This window comes from Drosophila guanche, unplaced genomic scaffold (genome assembly GCF_900245975.1).
Source record: "Drosophila guanche unplaced genomic scaffold, DGUA_6, whole genome shotgun sequence".
In the NCBI taxonomy this organism is placed as follows: domain Eukaryota; kingdom Metazoa; phylum Arthropoda; class Insecta; order Diptera; family Drosophilidae; genus Drosophila; species Drosophila guanche.
In genome coordinates this window covers 104748-130317 of record NW_022995747.1, presented here as the reverse complement: position 1 = coordinate 130317, position 25570 = coordinate 104748, and the positions used below count along the sequence as shown (strand labels likewise).

General features: G+C 44.3%; 1 protein-coding gene and 1 long non-coding RNA gene across 2 annotated transcripts in view; one reads left to right on the top strand and one right to left on the bottom strand.

Annotated features, from left to right (window-relative positions):
- The window catches only part of LOC117583821 (headcase protein), a 75236-nt gene that overhangs the window by 25242 nt on the left and 24424 nt on the right, over positions 1–25570 (bottom strand). The window contains 1 exon segment of the mRNA XM_034272407.1: positions 19135–19231. Within this exon segment, the coding sequence (XP_034128298.1) occupies positions 19135–19231 (97 nt within the window).
- Positions 11426–13560, top strand: LOC117583823. Its single transcript, XR_004573813.1, has 2 exons — positions 11426–11530; positions 13525–13560. It is a non-coding gene; the product is annotated as an uncharacterized LOC117583823 (long non-coding RNA).

The window sequence follows — 25570 nt, the reverse complement described above, 5'->3', positions numbered from 1 at the left end:
AAGCGCGGACTGCTCATAAGTCACGTCCTGCATCAGCATGGACCGGACCCGATCACAAATGGAATCCGTTCCGTCCGCGATTATTTATGGCCCTTATTTCGAATTACATAAGTCTGGGAGGTGCCGCTCCGACATGCATACATATGTACATATGTATGTACATACGTATGCATATAGTTGTACATATCGCATATTGTTTGGACTGGGCGTTGGGTTCCAAACAACCTTCGGGGAGCGAGACGGGCCAGTGCCCCTTATCGAACGTTGTAGCCCCATCGGTAAGTTACATTTTCAACTTGTATAGATACCCTATACTGCACTGGGAATATTGTGTGGCAGACGTACACGGGAACGGGCAGAAAAAATGCTACACCGAGCATTCGTAGACAATTAATGATACATAATTGTATCAGTAGCACTTTTATTACCTCTTTTTGTGTCGCAAGGGGTATTCTTAAAGTCTTATTCCTTGTTCATCGTCTCTGAGACCGGACCCCGAGCAAAGACCAGAGACCAGCAGCGTCAGGCCCGGGCCGCAGTCTCTGATTTACTTGAGCTTAAAAAAAGCAATTTACTCGCATTTTTATTACTTATGGTAAATATTGTTGGGGATTTTATGGCAATCGCATCCTTGAGAGCAGCTCAAGTTGTGGCTGATTGAACCTTATCGGTCGCCCGGTGGGACGGACGGAACGCCGACATCAACAAGTAGAAACAACGCTGAAAATCCCCCCCAAGGAATTTGCAGTTTGTTGCGAATTGGGTCGCAAAAGACAGAGAAAGAAAGATAGACAGAGAGAGAGAGAGAGAGAGAGATTCTCCATGGCGTATCCAATAAATTAAACAATGCCATGACGCAATTTGGCTATTTCTTTCCCCCTCTCTGTATCTATGTATGTACATATGTACATACATATATCTGTGGTTACATTTTTATGCAAATTGAATTGTTAAAACAATAAACATAACTACTGCTGCAAACAGCAGTACTCTCCGATCATTTGCATCTCAATTCAAACAGAACAACAGGGTTTGGCTTTGTACCAAAATGGGGCGACTAGACTAGAACTGCTGGTGTGGTTCCCTAATTCCCCGCTGACACGCAACCCACCGAAGCTACGTAGAATGTTTCAGACTGAGAGAGACATACAAATACAATTATTGATACATCCAACAAGATATCATAGCTGACAATTACTGGAAAATGTCATCTTTAAATCCCTTCAAGGGGAGGACTGTAGAGTCGAGAGTTTCTCTCGAATATTACCAACGAAAGTTGGAAATTTCAACCTTCAACTGTCGCTGTATCTGAGGGTCTCCTGCCCCTGCTCTTTGCTCTTTAGGTTAATGTTTCTCATTGTCTCCCCGCAGCAGACGATACAATTTCTGCGATAAATAAAATTAAATTATTACAGATACAGATACCAGACAAAGCAGACCCAAAGTGGAACACACATGTGTTATGTATGTACATATGTACATATCTCGAGAGCTGAAAACTTGGAACTGGGGGGACTGGACTGGGCAATTGTCTGATTTATGTTTCGACAGATATAGCGACAAAAGAAATACGCTTCGCTTGAGTTACAGCAAATGGAAAAAGAGAAGTATGGTATCTGGCAGCTACAAGGCTGCACCCCACTCGCCGCATCGCGATCTTCTTGGTGGCGATAGCTGAAAATTAGCTGGAAACGCGTTTACACGTGCGTCTGATGGCCCAAATGTGATTAGGGAGCCACTAACTATAATAAAAGAAGGTCTAGGCTCAACCGATAGAATCTGACACGCAATGGCAAGAGACCGAGGGAAAGAGGGTTTCCCTCGTTTCTTATAAATTTCGAAATTAATTATGTCACATTATGTAATCTGATCAGCTACGTTGCGGTTGTGCCTCTTGTCAACGCTTCCACCAGATCCAGGAGATCCCAAAGAGATCTCTTCGAAAAGACCCTCTTCAGAAAGTAGTGAGGGGCAGACGACACGACAGATCAATGAACAATGGAAATGCGAACTGGGATCCGAAATGAATTCCAGTTCCACAATTCGGATTCAGGTAGGACACGAAAAGTGGTGCGTCGGCTTCTGCTTCACGTGATACTTTATCTGTGCCCCTGGCTGGAGCTGTAGACCAGGTCTCCGACTTCGATTTGGGTTTTGGTTTCTGCTCCGAGCTCCGAGCTCCGAGGGCCAGCCTGCCTTAAAATTTAAGACTACCAACTGAATTCGTGGCGGGTAACGACAATCGTTTCGCTCCCTGGCTACTGGCCATACAATTTGGGGACTGAATTATGATATCTGCGATTGGGGTATGGATTTTTAGGAGGCGTCCATTGCCAATGAGGGGGCGATCTTCGATCCGCGGAGATAATTACAGGCTATACCATACACCAATCCCCATTCGGCTGTGGAACAATCACAACTTTGTTTATCGATGTAATACGAGACTTTCCTTTGCGGAAACATAAATGGAAACAGCAAAATTTAGAGGAAGTCCACTGCAACCCTTTTTTAGTGGGGATTAGTCATCGTTAGGGAAATTATAAAAAACATAATTCCAATTTATGGATTGCAATGAAGCTGTAATGGTACCCGTCCCTTCCCATTCCACAGCTTCCTCAAGTATCTGTCTGTCCTTCCGCTTGGGCTGCTTCTCCAGTGGAGAGTCCTGCTTCACGCTCTCCTGCCTCTAAGCCGCTGAAAATTACGAGTCCAGTCAGTGCAACCCTTTCTGCTCCCCTACCGCCTGTTGTGCTGATAAATCCATTGATAAATCAAATTTCCATATCCAAAAATGGGAAAAAGAGCTTAAAATTAATTGAAATTTTCAATCCCATTACAAAGTAACATTAACATGGAATAATTGCTGGAAATTATGGCTTAAAGCGAGTGTAAAGAGTAATTTGTACGCGACTCCTACACTTTTCCACGCTCTTAATTGCATTTTGAGTGCTTTTTCGCTGTACTAACATTTCGATGGCCAAATGTTTAAAGCCAAGTCCGCTTCAGGCTTCAGGCTCTAGCTCTGGCTCTGCCCCCGCAACCCTCTCGCTGTCCTGCAGCTTTTTCTTGGCTTCTTGTTTGGCTTTCAGTCGCAGCAGCAGACCAATGTCTGGCCAATTTAAATCCATTTTGCATTTGCATAAAGCCCAAAAGGGAAGAGGGCCAACGGCAGCAGCAGCAGCAGACGTAAAGTGCGGTTGGCCATTTTTACTTATTTTGACTGGAACGATTTCTGAAGAGCAAGAAAGTCCCCAAAGGACAGCACAAGGAAAATGGACGGGCCATGGCTCACCCTTTCAAAGCAAGAAAAGCCAGTTGCAATGTTGTCGTTTTGCCTCATTTTCAACAGCAACGGCAATAGCAGCAACAGGAGCAGAAGGAGCAGCAGCTAAATGCACTTTATCAACGACTTGCAATCTGCAAAAGGATGTCCCTGGCCCCAGAGGAGCTTTTCGCCAGCAGAAAAAAATAAAAGACAAATGTGCAAAAATATGATTATTTGAGGCGATTTATTAGCCGCCATTTAAATTCATAATTTTCAGGAAATTTCGTATGCAAAATGCGAGAATTGCAATTGCACAAACAAGCAGGAACAGCAGAAGGGTCTTGGGCAGGGGCAGGGGCAGGATTTGTCAGCTAATCCCAGAACGACGCTCTGTTTGTCTGGGAGCTGCAGCTTAGTGCCATAATTGGCAGGATCTTCAGCTAAAATGGGTAGGGAATGGAAGGACTTTGCAGCAATTACGGCACAAAACTACCGCCTGCAACACTTGCAGCAGTTACAGGCCGTGCAGCGGCGACAGGCTGGCCGTGCGGCAATTAAAAACGAGTTCGCAGCAACTGAAACGTAACAAATGAGTGTCTGGGCGAAAAAACGGATAAGTGCATCTGCAACGGAGGCAAGGATGCAGAAAAGGGTTGCAGCATCCCCTGGCTTCTGCTGCTGCTGCTACAGGGAGGCCTTGGCAGAGGTGTTTCCACCTCTCTTGTTTCTAAACCCACAAAGGGTTCAGGCAAATGGAAAAGACTTTAACTTGATTTTCTTCTTTGTTTGCTTGTAAGGTTCCATTTTCGTTCCGTTCGCTATTTGATGATCTCCCATTGTTCTATCCAGATCCTGACTTCTGGAGTGACTTGAGAGGGGTTTAGGGGTGCTCCTGTCCGGGTCCTTTGAGCGGATCGGAGCTGCGCAGTTGGCAATTGCGTCGTCTTCTATTGCGGGCTATCCTTCTGCTTCCCCTTGAACTGTTTCTGGATGAATGCGCAGTGGCTTGATCCTTCAGATTGACAGTACACATCATTCAGAAAGGAGAGGGGTGAGGCCTGGCGATGCGTAGTTTCCAGGGATTCCAAAGTGACAGCTCCATAAAGGACTCGACACCGCAGATAAGCCCCCGAACAATCGAAGTGAGACGCAAATAGAGACGACATTAAACATGGGGGGATTAAAGAACTGGGTCCTGGGGAGAGGTAGCGGTTTGTTCACCTTTTCAGCTCGGGCGAGCAGCGCAAACAAACAGCGGCAATAAAAGCATACAAATTCATCCATTGTTGGCCATCTCAGCTCATAAAATGTGCCCCGCTGCACATCACCTAGCAGCAAGAGCAGCAACAGCACCAGCAAAAGCAGGAACGGTGGCGAGCAGTAGCATAAGAAGAATCTATGGGCAACGCGTCGTATGAGCAATGGAGCTTGGTTGGAGTTGGAGTTGGAGTTTCGGAGTTGGGGGCAAAGAGGTGCCCCAAGCAGCTGCCAACTAATAAACTTTTTGCTGCTGCTTTATGCAGCGGAACTCTGCTTCAGTCGTCACTCGCATTCGCCAAAGAGTTTTACAACTCTTTTTGTGCAACCCGCCCGTGCCCCATGTGCAACGTGTTTATTAAGCGCATTTATGCGTTGTAAATAAAAAGCCAAAATTACGCGCTCAGGAAATTGCATTCCGTGTGGAGGAGGCACGGAACGGCCCTCGGGGACCGGCAGGGCCACGGTAGAGTGACACAATTTGGTCTATAAAAGTTTTGAATGTCCGCGACGTGCGGAGACCACGACAGAGAATAGAGATCTGTCCAAGGTGGGTGTGTGCCATGCCGCCCTAATGGCTTCTTCAGGTCGGATATTCTTAGACAGAATGCAATCTTTAGATTTGAGGTAGTCTGTTTTATTCACTCGAAAATTCCATATCGAATGATGTAGATCTAAGCAGCCTTAATTCTACATATCCTGCGTCAATAACATGACTAGCCCTCCCTTGGTCCAGAGTTAATGGCTCAGAAAGAGAGATAAAACCAGGTATGTATGCATAAATGTGTTTATGTATCTATGTACATGCAATACTAGCTTTTGTTTGCAATTTGAAAGTTAGTCAGAAGAAAAGTTTGTGGGCCAGCACTCACCCAAGTACCAATATTCGGTACAACTTTCCTGCAAAGGAAATGCAATGGAAAGGATGAAAAAACACCAACCTGCAACGAGACGGGGGAAAAACATATGAAATTAATATCAATTAAAGAGGACTTTCTGGTTTTTCCGAGAGGTGGAAAATGAAATTTTAATTACACTTGCGTCCAGACACAAGCCACAAAAAGGTCAAAGATGGAGCAAGGGAAAGGCAAATAAGAAGAGCGTTGGACTCAGTGAAAGTTTGCCAGAAGAGGAAAAGGACTTTCCCCAGCAGACACACACACACACACACACACATGCACACATATGGGGTCGTAACTAACATAAACTCTTTTTACTATAAATGTTTTTGCTTTTCTCCGTGGCACCTGCATGAGGCAGGAGGCGGCGGGAGCCATTGTCTGGACTGCAGGGCGAGCGTCATAAATATCACATTTGTGGCAGACACACGCCCATACTACCACACGGACACCCATACAAGTATAAGAAGTCCTTTTTTCGCATTGTGTTGCATGGAACATGGCACATTTGCCGCATTTTATGAGGTGCAAATAAAAAGTTTGCTATAAAAATTGCCATAGACATGGCGCACACTCTGTTCGGTGGAGGGAGAGGGGTCTCCGAAGATGGGGCATGTGGCAGCAAACTAAGTAGAAAAATGCATGTCTGGCACTCTCCTCGAGTGTGTCTAACAAGCAATCGGAAACACGCCAAGGAAGTGGCACCCCTGCCCCACACTATACAACACACAACAAAAAATATTCTTCTTTCGCCACGTCATTTCCTCGAGCTTTAAGAGGCGCCTTGCTACGAACGGAGAGAACAACTTTCATTAATTCGGCCCAGGTGCAGGGGCACTCCTCTCTGAGCCATTGAAACAATATTCCTTGAAAGAGGAGCGCATTTATTATAGAACTATTGCAAGGAGAAGGCCGCAAGCCTTAAGTGGAGTCGTTCTACGTGCCATGGCAACTAAGCAGGCAGCCTGTGGCAGACTGACTCATGTGGCAAGTAGGTGCTCGTAGTTCCATATGTCAACGACTCCCTACTTTCAAAAGCATCCAAAAATTGATTTGCAAGTTGACCTTTGGAATATTAAATAAAAATGGGATCCTGTGAGAGTGGCTTAAAGTAAATGCTCGCCACAAATAGAAGGCACTCCTAGAGAGTAGCTCAGAACGCTCTCCAAAGGAGCGTTTCAGTAGCAGGGAATCTCCGAGTTTAATTGGCAACGTAAATACAATGTAATTACGAGAGAGAGTGAGAGAGAAAGAGAGTTGCCTCAAATCGAATTACTTTCGTTTACATTGGGGATTAAGATGCATTAGATGGGGGTAACTTCAGCAATTGCTGTACGAGGAAGGGGCTCCAAGAGCATAAATGTTCTTCTCCTGCAAGCGGAAGTCTCAAACAGAGACAGCAGTACAAAGGACGAATGTTCCTGGGCCCTTTCTAATCAAAAAAGTTGCTGCAAATGTCAGCGAAAGAAAAGAAATCGAAACGAAAGTCGAGTCTCTGTCTAGTTCTCTTTTATCGGAGTTTCGGAAGATGAAGAGCTGAAGGTGCAAGGGTATGAATGGTCAGACTTCGAACAAATTTCTTATGCACACTTGCCACTTGCCACTTGGCTGTTGCAAGTCTATGTTCTGTGCCCCAGACACTTGAGTCGGGTCGAGCGGCTATAAAGGTGACAATAACTTAACGAGCAATGAACCTCAGGTACTGCTGCTATTCTGACTACTGCCCTTGATGCGGCAGGTTGTTGTTGTTGCTGCCATTGTCGACCGGCGACGCTTTTGAAAGGAAGTGCCACTAAATCGTTGAAGATAACAGCAAGGGGCAGCAAGGAACCCAAGGAGCAAGCAAAAACAGTGCGAGAAAAGGAGAGAAAAGGACAGAGCAGCATGTGGTCAAAGGGGGTCTCGCCCTATCCCTCTCTCTCGCTCTTCTCTCTCTACACTGATTTGTTCTCTATAAAAAAGTTTGCCGTTGTTCCCTTTCCTTGCCCCTCAGCACAAACTCTTCAATTTTTGGCTTTGAATACAGAATTGTACTTGTATAAGTGCACAAGAGTGCGTATGATGAATGACAGTGAAACTACCTTAGCGTTTTGCTTCTTTTGTGGATTTGCACGTGTGAGGAGGAGCATAGCACACAGCACTGCAGAACAGAGAACAGCGACAGCAAACAGGAGACAGGAGACAACGAACCCGAGAGACGAGAAATGAGCTGCTGAAATGGCAATCTAAGTGACTGTCGACTCGAGACTTGAACTGAAAAGAAATGAAGACAAGGGAGGGGCGTATAGGGGAGCGGTGCTTTTGGAGCTGTTTACCAGATGCCAGTATAAAAGCTTAAAGGCAAAAACGCAAACAACATCCACATCCAGAAATATCCAAAACCAAACACACGAAAATAAGAAATATTCAAACATAACAAAGCAGATTGAACCGAAAGAATGAGTATCTCGACTATCGCATACCCTCTCCGAAATTATGGGTATTACCATCCTTTGCATTTTGCAGAAGTTGAGGAGACCTGCAATGTACCATGCAAACTTTACAAATGCTAAGCATACAAAGGGCTGCTGCTGCTAATGCAGCGATACTACATGGCGAATGGCAGGAGGTAATCTCAAGGTTCACAGTCCAACGCCTCTTCTCCGCAGCTGCAGCTGCAGCTTCAGTTCATCCTCTTCTTGAGCATTTCCCTTTATTCATTCACCCAGTCATTCATTCATTCATGATGGATGCACTCAGATCGCAGGTGACGAGGCAACGAATGCATCAAGGTGGAAGACGTCGCTCAAGTGGAAGACGGTGGAAAACTCGTGTGGAAAATCTAGCCCGTGTCGTACATCAAAGCTCTCCAAAGGTGAGCGGGGGGCGCAAACTCATTAAAACCGCATAAGAAGTGTGCCCAGGAAGTGCTCAATCGTCTTCCCCTGACAGTGGACGAAATGATTAATTATCTTGCATCTCTGACCTTCGATTTCCTTGCCCCTCTCACCTCCTGGGGCGTCTGCCACTCTGTTGCAATTCTATCAAAAAGCCATCAAATCCTCAACTCCATTTGAATAAATGACAAAAGTGTTTGACAAAATCATTAAATTCAAAGAAAATATTATTTTAACAAAAATTAATGAAACAATATAGAAAAAATTGTATTTTTTCACGTTTCAGATGATTTTTTAATACCTCTTTGTGACCGCGAAATAAATGATAAGGACTGTTCCCAGAGGCTCATTAATTTTGAGCAGATCCCCTGAAACCACCTTTCAGCTCACAGACCATCAACCAAAGAGGGAAAAACAGTGTGGTTTGTTATTATTTTTCTTCTTTCTGTGTGAAAAATCATTTAAACTTTTTTCCCAAAGTGTTTTTTCAACTTTTTTTAAAACCGCAATACGCGACTGGCATGAACATGAACCATTAATCATCGCCAAATGTAAGAGCAGCAACAAAAAAACTTGTCACATAGCAAAACTGCTCGCGAGGGACGTGGGGAGGATTTGCACTCACTCCATTCCCATCCCAACTCTGAAAAAACTCTCACTTTCCTCCGCTGTGCAGTGCAAGGCAATTAAATGGCCGTCTCTGTCCCACTCATCACTCATGTCGGACTGCAGCAACTCCGCCTCTGACTCATTTACTCACTCACCTTCCTCTGTTTCTTGTGCTCTCTTGTGGAGCGATTTACTTGCAATTTTTCATTAAGCGAAATTAAAATGCAGACAGCGCGGATGGTAGAGAGGAGTAGAAGGGGTGGCGTTCAAGAGAGCTGCACAAAAACCAAAGCAAATAGGGCAAAAAACATTGAAAAATGAAAAATACAATCTGCAACTTTTGATGGATACCCTTTCGAAGCAGTTGCTATATTAGCTATACGACGTGGTTTTCACTTTCTGGAACAAAATACATACATATGTGGATAAACATCTTCTGACGAGAAACGTATCGATAATATTATTTTGTATCATCCCAAATGGATATAAAACATAACATTTTCTACCAGCAAAATACAAAAGAAGAGGGAGACGAAGAAAGAGGAAAAAAACTTGACATTAATCATTACAAGCGCAGACAAAGAGAGCGAACACGATTGCCAGCGGGGGCGAGGGGCAGATTGTCGCGTGTGTAGTTTTTGTGCGAGAGGGGAACACAGATGACTTGCAATTGAGGTAACGGTAAATGCAGCAAATACAGTGCATTGCCTGAAGAGCGGGATTAAGTAACTGAGATAATGACTGAGCAGAGAGCAATGGAAAAGCGTATCAGCACTACAGAATAATAATAGGCAATGATGGGTTTGAGAATAACCTTCTGAAAATTCGTCAATTTAATACATCTTTATTCCGCAATAAACATTCCATGGAAAAACAAAATATCCCAAAAGCTTCCCCTCTTTCTCCACCACTTATTTTTCCTTCTCTATTCATGGGACAAACCCAGCAGCAACGCAACTCATTGGGAATTCACGTGCCCAACCCGCATTCCTCATCTCTCTCACTCTCACTCGTTGGAGGACCTCCTGACAGCACGCGCCGTTAAGCGCAGCAATTCCAACGCAATAAAGTATCCCATAAAAAAGCAAAGAATTTCAAAAATAGACAAGTCTAGGCCTCCCCCAATTCCCACACAGACTGTTACCCACAGACTGTATATGGGGTCCAGGACCCGCCGGGCGGCACGCCATTAGTCGGCACATTAGTCATGGGGGATTTCGGAGGCGCGCAAACTTTCTCGGAGGCTCCGAACCGAAGCTCGTCGGCAAAACAGGCAGCGACTGTATCTACACGTGGGCTGCAAAGGACATTAAACCCGAGACCGGGCTCTCGTTCCATAGGAGAGGGGAGACAGAGCAGACTTGACGCAGGCGCCTCTAGGCTCCGAAGCTCCTACTCAAAGCTTTCCCTAAAGAGAGAAAGCCGGCCGGCATTTGGTTCTCTCTCGAATGGCCCTGGCCCTGGCCGTGACAATGGCCATGGCCGTGAAGTGCTTTCCCTCTCTCTCTCTCTCTCTCTCTCTCTCTTTCTGCCTGTTCGACTGGTTGTCCTTGTCCTTGCACTTGCCCTTGCGTAGGCGCAGGCACAAGGATACACGTTTTCCCCCCTACCCTCTTTAGGAAGTGTTTGAGTGGGGGAGAGTGGGGAGGCACCCGTAAATGTTAATAAACTGAAGCTGCACACTCGAGGGCGTGCGCAGGCCTATCCATTTGCCTCTCGTCTTCTCGCCGATGCCAACGATTTTCATGCCGGGTGCTTTGACCTTGTCCTTGCACCTATCTCCCTCCACCCCTCATTCCAACCACTGTCCTGTTTCTTTCCTTCCTTCCTTCTTTCTCGTGGGAGTTATTTGGGAAATGTGCGGCACGCAGACTTTCTGGCCCCCCAAAAACCGTCTGACGCATTTATACATTATTCAAGGCGAAGGTCGTCGCAAGAGAGGGGTCCAATGGGGGCTATATGCGTGGGAAAATCTGTATTTCAGGGGGATGTTAGGGGGCCTGCCACAGCAGCTTTAAGTGGGGATTTTATGGCATTTCGCTCTAGACACAATTTAATATCGAAGAAATAAAAATAATAAAAGGTGTCTGAACCTGAACCTGCTGCAGACAATAAATATAGAGCCCCGGTCCTTGCCAATAAAAGTCCGTTCCCTTCCTCTCTCATTCTTCGCCTTTAACTGTAAATATTTGATATTTAAATTTTGGGAATATTTGGGAATAAAGTCAGAGGGAGACGAACGGACCGGACTGACAGTCGCTTGGCTTTGTCATAAAATTGATTGGTTTCTCTGCCTCTTCTTTTCGTTTTTCAGGTTCAAAGCGCATTTCCAGACCAGACCCCCTTGTATGCCCCTGTCTCAAGGCACGACAGGTGTCGGACGAATAGTGGGACGAACTGCTTATCGAAGCGGAGAAACAACAGAGGCAGCAGCAGCTCAATCGAACGGGGTCAGTGGCTGAGACAGCGCGAAAGTGGACAGCGAACAGGAGATACCGACAGACATAGGTACAAAATGAGCAGAAATGGAAATGGAGTTCGAGCTGCTGCTTCAGCAGCAGCTGCTGCTGTTATTAAAAACTTTTTGCGTAATTGGCAACTTTGTAGACAGAGTCAGAAGGAGAGTGAGAGGGAAAAACCACCAAAAGATAGGCATAACAATTTCACAAAAATTGAAAACAGTCAACAGCTACAGAAGCGTGCAAAATATAGACGATCCTCCAACGGTCAATCGTCCCCAAGGCAGTCACATTAGGTATTTGATTTCAACTAACATTCAGAGTAGTAAGTGTTAAACAATGCACATTCTTTGGAGTTGAAATAGGTCTCTTTTTTTTACATTTCATATTTATTGACGAAATTGTTGCTCCTGTCTAAGAGCGTGTACAAAGAGAGGAGGAAACGAAACTTCCAGAATGCAGTTTGCAGGGATGCTAATCCATACAGTTTGGTGCCATAATGGCGAATATAAAGTGAGCTTAAGAATCGCCATGACTGCAGCCGTGATTGCAAGCGGCAACTTTCACTAAGGGGGAGCGTAACACAACTTGTTCTCTCTCTTTGATTTTATGGCCAGAAATTGGTAATTCCATCGCACATTGATGGCAACCAAGGACAAACCGGGAAAGCTGACAATGATGACGTAGTCGTCGTTATCGTCCTTGTGCTGTTGCATAGGAATTGGCCATAAAAAAGCTTTAGCCGGGCTCATAGAAGCTCAGCATTATCGTTCGATTATTTCTCCATAAGCAAAAGCCACTCAACGATCGTCGGGATTAGATAAGAATCGATTGCAATGGGAAAACAAGGACCAACACTGGATATATGTATGTACGTACCATGAAACCTCCGTTTCATGGACCTCCGGATCCCTTCCGAATGGGTCTGTCTCTCTGTGATTACCCTTTTACACAAACTTTAAAGGACACATTTCAAGTGCATATACACAAAAAATAACAATAATTCCATTTAGTTGTTGTTTAATTTATGCATTTAACAGCCTTGTAGTTGTTATTTTTGTTGCGTCTTTTTTTCACAGAATTACAAAAGTCACCAAAAAAGCATTAAAACAACGTGCAAAAAACAACTTTGAATTCCGGTGCTGTGCGCAAACTTAAACAGATTTCAAACAAAGCAATTTATTTTCATTAACGCAGTTAAAACTAAAGACTCGAAAAAAGAAACATTAATTTACTGACCCCTTTGTACGGCAAAAAAATTAAAGGAAAATCTGATTTAAAATTGAATTTCTGCCTCACATAGAACATAGTATGTGGACGTTCTCCATTGGAAAAGAGAGCGTGAAAAACAAGCGAAAAACTACAGAAAGAACTACAATTAAGCGACGGGAAAATACTGCATAAATCAAAGTCAAATGAAAATGAACATTAGAGACCGCCAGAACTAGGCGAAACTAGAGCTAAACTGTGGAGATTTATAGATCTATGCACAATACAGCGGAGGCTCGGCTTCGCCGACGTCTCATGTCGAGGGTGGAGAGTCGGTCGAGAGGCGACAGACTTCAAGACAGCGTCCTATAGATGGAAATTATGTCATCGCTGGCCGCACCGAAAGCGAAATCGATTCAATTAAAATGTATATTTCTTTGGGGCAAAGGAGAGGTGCGGGTTGGAGGCGGCTGAATCTCCCATCTGAATCTGGGGCCTGCCATTGAGCGAATTACAATAATTTCCCATATGCGAGTAAGCCTCTATACACTGCCGTCGTTGTCTCTCTGAGGAGCTCCTACAAATGGGGTCTGACACTTGATGATGATGACGATCGCTAATGATGCTAACGATCGTCATGATGATCGTCATTAGGCAGGCAACGGGCTTTATAGTATGTCATTCAGGCAGCTGTCATACTACAAGTCAGAGCTGTCCCCCCGCCCGTTCCATTGCATTCGCCAAGAGCTCAACTGTTGGACTTGTCGCTTCTCGAGTTTCCAGCAAACAATCCCCGAAATTAATTCAAATAAAATAAATTACTCGTACGGAAAATACACGTACATTTTGCAGGCTGCACCTCATCCCCATCCCCAACCCCATTTCCATCTTGCAGCTCTGCCCCCTTCAGTGGCAGTGGCACTCTCATTTGGCCAATTTCTCTCTTCCAGGCAAATGAAGCGTTAACTTCGCAAAAAATGGAGATACAAAAAACCCAACCAAATTGCAACCCGTTGCGGTTCAGTGGCTCACACGGCACAGCGGCAGCTGCAACATCAGCGCTGCAGCAACATCGAAAATAATTTCAGGCCAGGCCTTAAAAATTTCAATTAACTTTCGAGCGAGAAACCAACTGCAAGAAATTCGAAAAACTACAGCGAAAACCAAAAAGTTATACAAATGTTAAATATTTAAAATATAAATTGAAACATTCACAATAAAATCCCTCCATTAATGCCATACAAATAATGTTTTGATGGGTTTTCAGTCTTCTTTCCAGAGGGAATTCCACTTCCCCTGAACTCCACTGCAGAGAAGGTAGTTCACGTGGAGACTCTTCTTTTAAAATTGTTCCTTTAGTCGCATTGCTGCACCTTTAATTTGAATAATGTTCCATTTTATGTTTACTAAGGCCTCGATTCGGAGCCTCAGAGCAGACCCAGCCATTGCCAGCTAACAACTCCATCAGAGCCAGACTTTTGTATCTGTATCTGTGTTTCTGTAAATGCGATAAATCCAAATGAAATCATAAAAACTGCGACGAGACAAAGTCTAACGTTGGGTGGGTGTGGGATTATAACACTAGCCACCTGGCCGAGGGGAAAGAAGGGTGCCTGGCTACAGGTGACACAAGGGGTACCCATTCCTGCTGCTGTTGTTGCTTCTGATGATGATTTTCTCACTCTTTTTTATTGTGAATTGTTTATTGTTGATTGTGAATTGTAAACAAATGCTTAATTGTTGGCAATGCAAATGAGTCTGAGAGACACTGTGTATCAGTGTGTGTGTGTGTGTGTGTGTGTGGGCAGACTTTGAAGTGTTTGTGCCATTTTTTAGGTTAAATACATTATTGAGCGATACACGCTCAACGAATGCTCGTTAACATCAAAAGTCAATGCATTTTAAATTTGTTTAATGCGCGCCTTTTTCGCATTTACTTTGCCGATGTAATTAGCGCGTACTGTGGGGCGGGACAAGCAAAATATCTGTTAAAAACATACTAATGCTGGTACTGCCGTAAGAATATAATTCACAGTATCTCAGCCTTTCCCACTGTGCCCTCGGGCAGGTAATCGATGTCGGAAAGTAAATATTCAATATGAAATGACGGACCGGACAGGAGAGACCTCTCAAGCCTTGATGTCTCTGTTGAGCTTTTCAGCCTCTACCTCTCCCGTGCTCTTTATCAGCACTTCTCATGCCTCTTCAGGGCAGGCAGCAAAGCACCGCAAGTTCAACAACATTTCAATGTCGGTGGCTCGGTCTGCCTTCTTTCCACTCTCCACTCTCCCCTTTGCACTCATCACTCTCCCTCTCACTCTCTCTACGCCTTCTGTCATTCATAATGCCTGTTGGAATATGTCTTCGTCTCTGTCTCTGTCTCTGTTGCTCCTTCTGTGCGGTGTGGTGCTTTCTGTCCCATGTCTCTGGAGGAGGGACAAGGACATCGGCGCAGACATTCTCCTGTGCCTGTCTCCGGCAGGCGGCAAACTTAATGACGGGAAATGCCAAAATCTACGAACCCCACACAAACAGAGGGAGAGACACCGCAATAAGTTGATGAAATAAATTCAAATTAAATTTTCCTCAAAATGTCATTCAGAATTTGCTGCTGCCCAAAAAAGGACCTAATCTGTACGGGTCATTGAACCCCAAAAAGAGCGGCGCTCATTAGAAATATGTTTTTCTTCATTGCCTCGCAGGCATTTAATTAAGCTGCAAACAGAGACAGCGGCCAGAGGAGGTGCCACAGAGTGGGTGCGGGGACCACATAATTATTCATTTTCGTTGAGCACTTTTCATGCCACTTGAGCAAACTTTGTGGCTCTTCTGCGGCGCAAGATTGCCTGTAATTCGCACCACTTAATATATTGAAATAAATGACACACACGGTGGGGAGGGGGGTTGCAACAAAGAAGGCCTGGGAAGAGTACTAAAGGTTTTTTGTCCGTTGCAGCAATGTCTGTAACATGTTGCCATGACAATGACTGTCGACTGTTTGGCGCCGTCTGGTCAAATGGAGAGCACAGAAAATACATATATGCATATGTACATAAGTATGTGTATGTATGTACATTATGTATGTATATGTGCAAATATAGACACGCCACAATGCATATCAAATGCTTAAACGACAACAGCAACATCTATCTGCCAGATGCAGCAGCCAGTGGCAGCATCAACGTGTGACAACGCGGCAGGAGGCGGCTGCTTCGAGTGGTACTTCCAAGTGCGTGGCGTGGCAAGCACAGGGAAAGGAAGCGGAAGACAGTTACAATAAATGTCATGTTTAAGGCAGTCAAGCGACGCACATCACTTCGCTGCTCCCCATCTCCCTTGCAACAGGCAAGGCCCGAAGCAGAACTCAGGTTAAGTCCACTCCCACCTGAGTGTGGGCGTAACAATTGCGCAGAAGACAAACCAACCAACTTTTGCATAAATTTGTCGCCTTTAAAGAAATTTAATATCGCGTGGAGTTCTGACTGCCACGAAAGTCTGTCGCACATGTTTGATGCATGACCAAAGTCTGTGATACCGGGAGAGGAATGTCCAGATACAAGTTGTTCTCTTTCCGGCGTCTGCATAAATTCTGGGCCTGCCAGTGGCGCCCATGCCCATCAACGTCATTTCATTGCATTCCACCCTCAAGTGGAGTGTCTCGACCATGATGTGCCCATTATTCCTTTTACTAGTGAAGTGCCTGTTCTATTACACCCAACAATTTTACAATTACTGAGAATTTACATACGTACATATGTATTTATGTATGTATATGCATGTACATATCTACGAGCGTCGGACCGAATATTCAACGACTCTGACAGTGGCAGAATTCTTCGAGAATGCGCAGCCATCAATCTGTGGCCACTACAGTGTCCACAGCAAAGTGTAAAAACGGAAACCGAATCCACCAGAGTCCATTTCGAGAAATTCAACACCACACATGGAGAGGAAATGTAATGTCAGCTCATAAAAATGTTAAAGAAAACAAAACAATCGCAGAGCGAGCAGAGAGCAAACTGAATGGAATAGAAAAAAACAAGTATTTCCATTCAAATTTTCTATTTCAGCTCCGATTCCGCTGCAGAGAGAGAGAGAGAGAGAAGACATGTGGCAAGCGCTCATCAATCATCTACGTATAAAACTTATTTTCCTCCTTGAAAGTTTGTTTTTTCACAAGAATTTCGTTTCAATTCGGCAACGACAAAGATTGATTGGCATATTAAAAACGAGCAAGAACAGAAACCAGCACCAGACACAAACAGGGACAGATCTTCCCTGAATCAGCATCAGCAGCTTTTACAACGAAAGGCCACACCCCTTTGAAGGATTAAGGAAGAGCAAGAATAACAATTAGCAGATGTGCGGATTGAATTGTAATCAGAATTCTGGGCGTTCTTTTAATTATAATTATAGCTGATTAAAGTCCGTATAGACATCCTTTTTTATTGGATGACGCAAATCCCTTGACGGCTACAATGAGAATGTCGACAGCTGGAGAGGAGGTTCTGGGTATCTGGGGGTCAGACGGGCCATGGGCCATGGGCAATTGCTATGATATGCTGATTAAAAAATCAGCGAAGCGGCTTAAAGACCAGCGAAGGAACAACAACAACCCTTTCGGGAATCAAGCGGCAAATTGCTGGATGATTAACAAGTTGACTCGAGACTTGATTATGACGAACTGGTTCCGTGGTTCCACATTCAACATTCAACATTCAACATCGATGGGATGCGCTTTGTTTGGGTTTGGGCTTAGGAAAATCCTTCGGGCAAACAGTGGGAGATCCTGTCGGTCGGCAAACTTTCGAGCCGGTAACTTGTCCGTTGAAAAATTCCCAAAAAGTTTCGTCTGCTCGAGCAACTTTCCCCACCATTTTCTTAACTCCCTATTCAGAGGGTGGATTTATTTCGAGGTGTTTGTAGCTTGAGTTTATAGCTTCATAGCCAGGTTTTAGCCTCAGTGTCCAAAATGTACCGCTCACATTGGGTGCTTAGGGAAGGCATACATATATTACCTATTAGCCAAATAATCTTCCAAATGGAATACCAGTCCGGAGTATCAGGTATCCTATAGTCGTTATGTTAAATCTGTTTTACTGCTTCCCCTTGCCAAAGGAGACCAGATAAAACTACTTCCAGGCGGCAACTGCTAGACGGGGTTTCGACCAACAAATTTAATACGCCAACGCTTGGCATTGCTTTGGTTCTAGTTCTGCTTTGGGTTCTGTTTTGGGGGTTGCATGGCATTTTGAATAGCATTAAATATTTATAAATTCAATACCGAATGCAATTTGAAATGCATGCCAACGCGGCAGACTGCCAAAAGGGAGAAGGATCCTCCTTCCACAGCCACAACAAATTGAATTGTAAAGTTTTTAAAAGCAATTCTCTTCCAGACAATGCTCCATATCTCTATCTCTCTCTCTCTCTCTCTCCAGTTGCAGCTCTTTGTGGCTCATACGTTGGCTAAAGGGGGCATTCCCTGGCGTACCAGCTGCAGATACAAATACATTTGGCAGATACTAGTATCTACGCAAAACATATTCAAAGCTCACTCGCCAGCATTAGGGAGCGGGAGGGGGTGCGGGAACGGGTACAGGTGGTACGTGTACTTCGGCTTTTGTTTTGCTACCCCTACTCTTTCGTCTCCTTGCCACTTATCCTGCCATGCAATCGCTCCGTCTGCTCCTTATAAAATATACAAGGCGAACTCTAAGGATTTCTGAATCCAAAGGATACACACACACACACACACACACGGGTGTGTCTGCCTGACTGCCTGCCACACGGTTATGATTTCATGAGGCACGAGCTGCAGCCTGCGGCAGGATTGGTCTCCCCTGTAACCGCAAGTGCAAAACTCGCCCCTTGATTGCTTTCGGTGCTAGCTAATTGCCACTTGAATACAACTTGTTGGGTTCCAGTTCAGTTTCGAGCTCTGCCTCTCTTCAAATAACCGCAAGACCATCAGAAACAACAACAACAACAACAACTCGTATGAATGCAACAAAAACTAGCATTATCCATGAGACCATAATCAATCGCAATGGAGAACAATGGCAATCGAAACACTCTCTCCCTCGCTCTCTGCAAAGGCTGCTAGCCGATGCGATTTCCACCGACGCTTTTCCATCGGATACAGCCATTCTTGTTGTTATTCTGCTCTCTTTTTCATCCACTTCTTGGAACTGCTCATGTGACTGAAAAAACTGCTGGCTGGCTTGAGAGATGCATTTTTTCTAGTATTTTCCTAAGAATTATGTGTGGAGCCTCGGGCGGAGCCTGAGACTGCCACCAGCAGCAGAAAGTTATCTAATCATCTAATCATCTTTGTCCCTCCAGCGACCACACAGCGAACATATCCAATGTCAAGTTTAGCAAATCGGGCAGATTTGCGTTGATAATTCCAAGAAAAGGAACAAATTTGCAGAGCTAAAGCTTTTGGTTGCTCAATGGGCGAAGCGAATGAAAGATTGACACTATGAGTGAGTGAATGAGTCAGTGAATGAATGAATAGTATATGTATGCATGTGTGCGTATCTGGATCTATTACTCACCTTGACTTGATAAGAATTCAAACGCGTATTTGGAAGCTTATTGAACGCCGAGAAATCCAAGCGACGTGAAAAGATGCCGTTGCAGCCAGATGTCGAGCTGTAAAGAGAGGGATAGACAGAAAGATAGATGTAAGTAAACAGATAAGGAAATGCCACTATGGCATACGGTAAAATATGAATCAGAATGCGAAATTCCATTCCTCGACTAAAAATGTACATTCTTTGACAGCGCTCTAACTGTGGGAAGGTTGTGGGGCCACTGCATGTGACAGCTGACATGCAAAACGGAAATTGCAAGCCATCGGAGAGGCAAGCCGGACACGAGTGAGTTATGATAAGGATTTCACCCCACAACATGTACATTCAAACTTGTACAGTACGTTTAAATCCACGTATTGGCTGTCCAACAGTTTCCTCTGACAAATCTAATCACAGTCGAGCTTATGTATGTTAATCGAATGCCATTGCATACACAAATCAAACCATGGGAAAACTCTTCGGATTGTGTCTTTGTGATCTTGTCACAATAACTTTGCTGAAATATGTGAGAGAGTTATACTTATGGTAGTTTCACTGTACTGTCTTTATTCCACTTGTGGAATCCATGGAAAACTTGTGTATATTTTAATTACGTGACTTTTGAGTTCCATTTAAAGGCTGCGCTCCCCCAAACCATACGGAAAACACACAGTGGAATTCTTTCAATTTCATTTCACTTGAGTCTCAACCGCTCTCTATCTCTCTCTCTTCCTGGCTCTTACGTCATTTGCCAGATAAAAACAAAGAAAGCAAAAATGCCTTAATATCTTAAGAAAAAGCCAACAGTCTAAAGAATAAAACCAACAAATGTACAGAACAAAAATGAAATATATAAAATAAATAAAATATTCTGCCACGAGGTCTGAGCATCTCTTATAAATATTATTACACCCTTTGCCAGAGTACACTGTGTATATTTGAAGGTGGATACAATTGATATAATTCTCTAGGGTATCCAAAACGTCGGTGCCCTTATAATCTCCACCCTCTACTCAGCCAACAATCGAAAGAGCAAATAAAATTATCAACAAAGAGCACATTCAAAACCGAAAAAAAACGAAAGCAAACAAAAATGTGCAAAAGAGAAACAGCAACAGAAAAAAAGAAAGAGAGCAAAAAAACAATAAACAAGAAAAGACAAAAAGAAAAAAATAAACACAAAACAGTCGATGTTTTTGTTGTCGCAGTCCCACAGGCTGACCTTGACATTGAATAGATTTTATTTGTGTGCTTCTCTCTCTGGCGTTTTTGGTTTTGTTTTAGTTTTAATATATTTACTCTACTCTCCACCGTCTCCCTCTTTGGACAGTCTTATCACCGAAGCAGGAGGTGGGTTGCCATTAGCTCATGTGGAGCTTCGACTTATCTGTCATAAAAATAAATAAAAATAAGGAATAAAATACTCGAAAGCACTCGCTTATCGAGTCTGGCATGCACTTTTCATACCCTTTCAGAGAGTGTGTACATACACCCTCGGGAGATCACGTTTGTTCTCTCTATGCCAGAATAATTTTTCTAGGGTATTACACACTTCGACCTTTTCTTTCTTGACATACAAATGTTTTAAAACGTTATTTATTTACACCTTTGCTTCGATTATATAACAAACAAAACAAAGGGTAGACTCTCTGTCTCGTCACTCCACCCCACCCTTCTCCCTCGCACTCTTTATATCTTTCTCCCTCCCGCTATTAGTCATTCCGACTTATCAGCTAGCGACAGCAAGTCCGAGCAATATTTTAAAACAATTACAGGGCGGGCCGTTGCAAATCATCTAATGAGTGGAACTTCGGTTCTTAAATGGGTTATTAGGAACCACCCACTGGCCTCCGCAGGGTAAGATTCTGCTAATTGGGGGAATATGAATTATAAGTTGCGTCCGATACGATCTGCAGCTGGCCAGCTCGATTCGCTATTTATTGTTTGCTTATTGATCCAATCCAATCCCCACCAGCCACCACTCCAGATCGAGATGTGCACGACGGCCAATGATTTTTAATGGCTTAGCCTTTCCATTCCCCATTCCCCATTCCCGCTTCGCCCATCCCATTAATATTATTCTTAATTTTTGGCCCGAACACTTGGGCAAGTGTCTGTCCCGAACAAAAGTGCTCCCCATTTATACACTTTTGATACCCTGTACCCCTCTACCCACCCAAATGTATGATCTTTGAATGAATCATAGGAATTTTCAATCCCAATAAAATATATTCAAGGTCCTCCTGATGCGAGAACGTTGGTAAGAAAAAAAACGTATTCATCTTTTTCTTGAGATATTTTGCACTTGAGTCAATCCGTCCCTCAACTTCTCAGAATCTCTATTCAGATATCCGTCTCCTGTCAGTCTATATACATAAATATCCATACAACAACTATCGTTGGAACAATCAGACAGCATTCGATTGGTCTGCAGCCCGTGTTGTTCTTTGAGTTTGAGTGCGGGTTTGCTTTCTGCTTGAGATTTCTGAATGGAACGCTGAAGGAAAGGGAGCTCTGTAATTTATAGGCGGCGTCGCTTCCGTCCGTCAGAATCAGCTCCAAGCGAAGACAAAGGCGGGGCGGTATCCGAATCGGAATACATCGGAAAACATCATCACATGTTCAGTGAGGAGTGCGGTTCCAAGCAGCTGAATGTGACCTTGGTTTGGCCGAAAACAAGCGAACTTGTTATGCGGCATGTTGTGGAGCATACCCTGTACAAAAAGAGGGCTCAGCTCTGCTGCTTTTGGGCCTTAGGGCCTAAGGTTTAGGCTATTGTCTTGAAAGGAGTCCAGAGGGTGTATGCCAGTCGATTACTCCATGCAGCTCTTGCGTCTGGTTGTGTTTGCCCCTTCCGCTGTGTGTACTCTTCCTGCTTTGGCCCTAATTTCACACTAATTTGTAAATTAGCTTTTAATGCCAAAGACAAAGCCAAAGACACCGAAACCCGAAAAGAGCAAAGTCTCGAGCAAATTGTTTGTCCAACAAGAAATATTTGTGTACGTTCCAGTATACCCCACTGGAATCAACAGGGGAGCTGAAGAAGAGTACGAAAATAAATTGGTGGCAATCAGAACTACGGAGTACAGAGACGGAGGAGGAGGAGGAGGGGAATCTCCACCATAGAAAAATCCACCAATCACTTCATCCCGGGGCAATTTTCAATCACGTGCTAAGTGCTGCCAGACGCAGAGTCGATTTGTCTGCCACGTTAGCATGCAGCACGAATCCGAGGGCAGGAGCCTGATTTGTGTGCTGCATAATTCTCCGTGCCACAAAGAGGGGAACCATCAAGTGGCAAACTATTTGCCCTATCACGTACAAATTAAAAATGTGAAATGTTTCAATTTCAGTCTCTCCATCGCATCGGTACGACTCGGGTCGGTGTATCTTTGTTGCTTTGGTCTATGCTCTGCTCTCTGCTCTCTGCTCTCTGCTCTTGCCACACAATACTCGAATACTCGACTCTGGTTCCACTTTGAGTTCGATTGTGTCTCTGCCCATGTCTCCCTCCTCTCAGAGTATCAGACTCCCCCTCGGACTTATGTAAATTCATTTGAGGTGACTTTGCTTTGGCGCCCAATTAGTTTAATTTATGCAAATATACAACGCGCTCCATTGACAGTGCGTGTCAAAACTATAAGACAATTGAGGCAAAGTTCAGCGCGATATTATAGGGAGCAGCATAAGAGTGTATTTTGTTTGAGGGATTGATCCTCAATTCAATTACAAGATAATCAGCTTTATCTACGTAACGCAGCTCTGGCGCTCCCTTATCAACATACTTATGTATGTACATAGAACATACTGTCCATCTCCAATATTCATATTTGATTTAAAAATAGATTTGCCAAAGTATATCGAATTTCGAGCCACTTCGATCTGATTCTGATCTCCGTTACGCGTCTGATTTGCATTTGAAAGCAGAGCTCGACTTGGTTTCGTCTTCCGTGTAGTCGTTGTGGATTGCTTTGGCCTCCAATTCAATCCAAATGTCGCCATCGAGCGAGCAATCGACAGACAAACACTGGGCGCCGCCGCCACTTGCCATTTTCTGTGCCCGTGTGATTCTTCAAGCTCCTCTTTCCGCCCGACCGAGTGTCAGGGAGATTTGTATTTCTGATAATTTGATTATTATTATTACTATTGTATTGTCGGTGGGGTGCTGGGGCTGCCACACCTTGCCATAAATTAGACGTTGCCCAAAATGCGAGACAAATGCAAAAGTGGCCACAAAAAGTAAATAGACGAGCGGCGGGGTACACTGTTTTCGTGCATCACGTTTTTCCCATAAACAACTGTGGGCCATGCCCCTTCCCTTCTCCACCCAAATAGAAACCCCCCCCCCCCACCCACCATAACACCTCCGCTCATTGCAGAAAATCAATTTTAAATATTGCAAAAATAAGTGTACAACTTGTGTGTCGGGCTGTTGTTGCTGCTGATGGTGCTTCTGGTTATTGATTAACTTTGCCACTTCCCTGGGCAACCTGCCACATGCCACGCCCCTTCATTTGTTTGATTGAACTTTTCTCCGCTCACCACAAAAGCTGCCATGGGCCAGGCCAAAGCTGGCCAAAGATAGGCAGCCAACAGAGAGACATTTCGACCAATTTGAGGATAACAACCAAAAACCAAAGACAAAGAAAAGATAAATCAATGCAAATAAGAGATTGGCTAGAAAGAGGAGGAGGAGGAGGAGGAGGAGGAGGAGGAGGAGGCGGAGGGCCAAGTAGAAGCAGGGAGACGGGCGTGCAAAGTGGGAGTTGCCAAAATGTTAAAAGGCAAAGTTGTCGAAGTCGAAATGGGTTTCCATCTCCAAAGTCCATCAAAAGTTGACTTTCATTTTTCTTCAGCACACACCACCCCCCCTCCCTAGCATCGTGCCTTTCCAGCCTGGTCAGTGGGTGCGGCGATCTTCGATCTATTCCCATGGCAGGATCCCCAAAACAAGTTACGCATTTAACAATCCATTCGTTGCGGTACATGTAAATGCAATAAACAAATTACAAAATATATGAAATGCGATACTACGATCTCAGCACTACAACGGCACTCGAAAGGAGAGAAAATACTGGTACGAGAGGGGAAATATTGGAAATATATCGTACCGCGGGCACCCACTGTACTGAAATCTATACTAAAACTGAGCGCAAATCGGAGGAACTCAATCGGGAATCGGGAGTGGAGCTCGAGTGCGAGCGGTCGAGTGCAAATTGATTAATGGATGCCAAGTATTTAAAACACTTTCCAGCTCTCAAGCGATTTTCTGCTGTTTTTCCATGAACTGTTGTTGCTGCGGTTATTAATTGTTGTAGCTGATGCCTCAAAACGGCAACTAAAACTAAACTGGTTACTAGCCCCCGCACTCCGTACAGCAGTCAACCATCCTCGAACTATCGTATGGTAGTATCGCATCTGTTCGATCTCCCAAAACGATCTCAAACTGTAGTCGCTGGTCGCGAGTGGAATTAAACTTTTAGCCAGAGTTAATTGCGCAAATTTGGCCAAGAGGCACTTGCAGAGACAGAGGCAGAGGCAGAGGCAGAGGCAGTGGCAGTGGCGGAGACTGTGATTTAATCCATGGAAATCGCAAATGTTAATCATGTGGGTTGTGCCTGGTGGCAGCAAACAAATGGAGAAACAGACATGCGAGTACTCGTAAACCCATTTATTGCCACACATTCGATGCCCGATGCCCGATGCCTTTGCCTCTGGCTTTGTTCGTCGTGCCACTGGCATGACCCAAAGTACGCGATACGAAGCGGGCGAATTAATTAATAAAATAGTCATACAAAATACAGAGCAAAAAAATAAGCATAAACAATGCTGAGCTAATTAAGGCAGCGGCGGCAGCACAGCATCAACAAAGGCCAGTCCGCAGACCCACATGTAAAATGTTGCAAGAGAATGAGCAATGGCCATAGTCGATTATAGCAATGACTATTACTACGAATTGGGAGTTGTTTTGTTATGTTCTGAAACTCGGAACAAAATGCCAACTGCTTTTGCTGATCATGGCTTAATGGTGTAACTGATTCTAAAAGATAGTTGGTAGCTAACTAGATAGAATGTTGATTGATCAAATATTTGTATTACTTCTCTCCATCTGTTGCATAACACATGGGAATCGGATACTTTCGTAGTACCCTGTGCAATGGAATGGAACAACTATTGCACTTGAAGCACAACGCGAAAACATAAATCATGGAAAAACGTAATTTTACAGCAATTCGAATTCGGAATTCGAAGCAAAGGCCAAGTCAATGGGGGAGAGGCCAGGCCACGCATGAACTAAGCCCGAGACTTGCTCTGGAGTCTAGACTGCACTTTAAGTCCAGTAGCGACTAGCGACTAGCGACTGTCGGTGGAGAGAGTGTGGCATGCCACCACTGAAGCACTGAATGAAGCTGGGCCT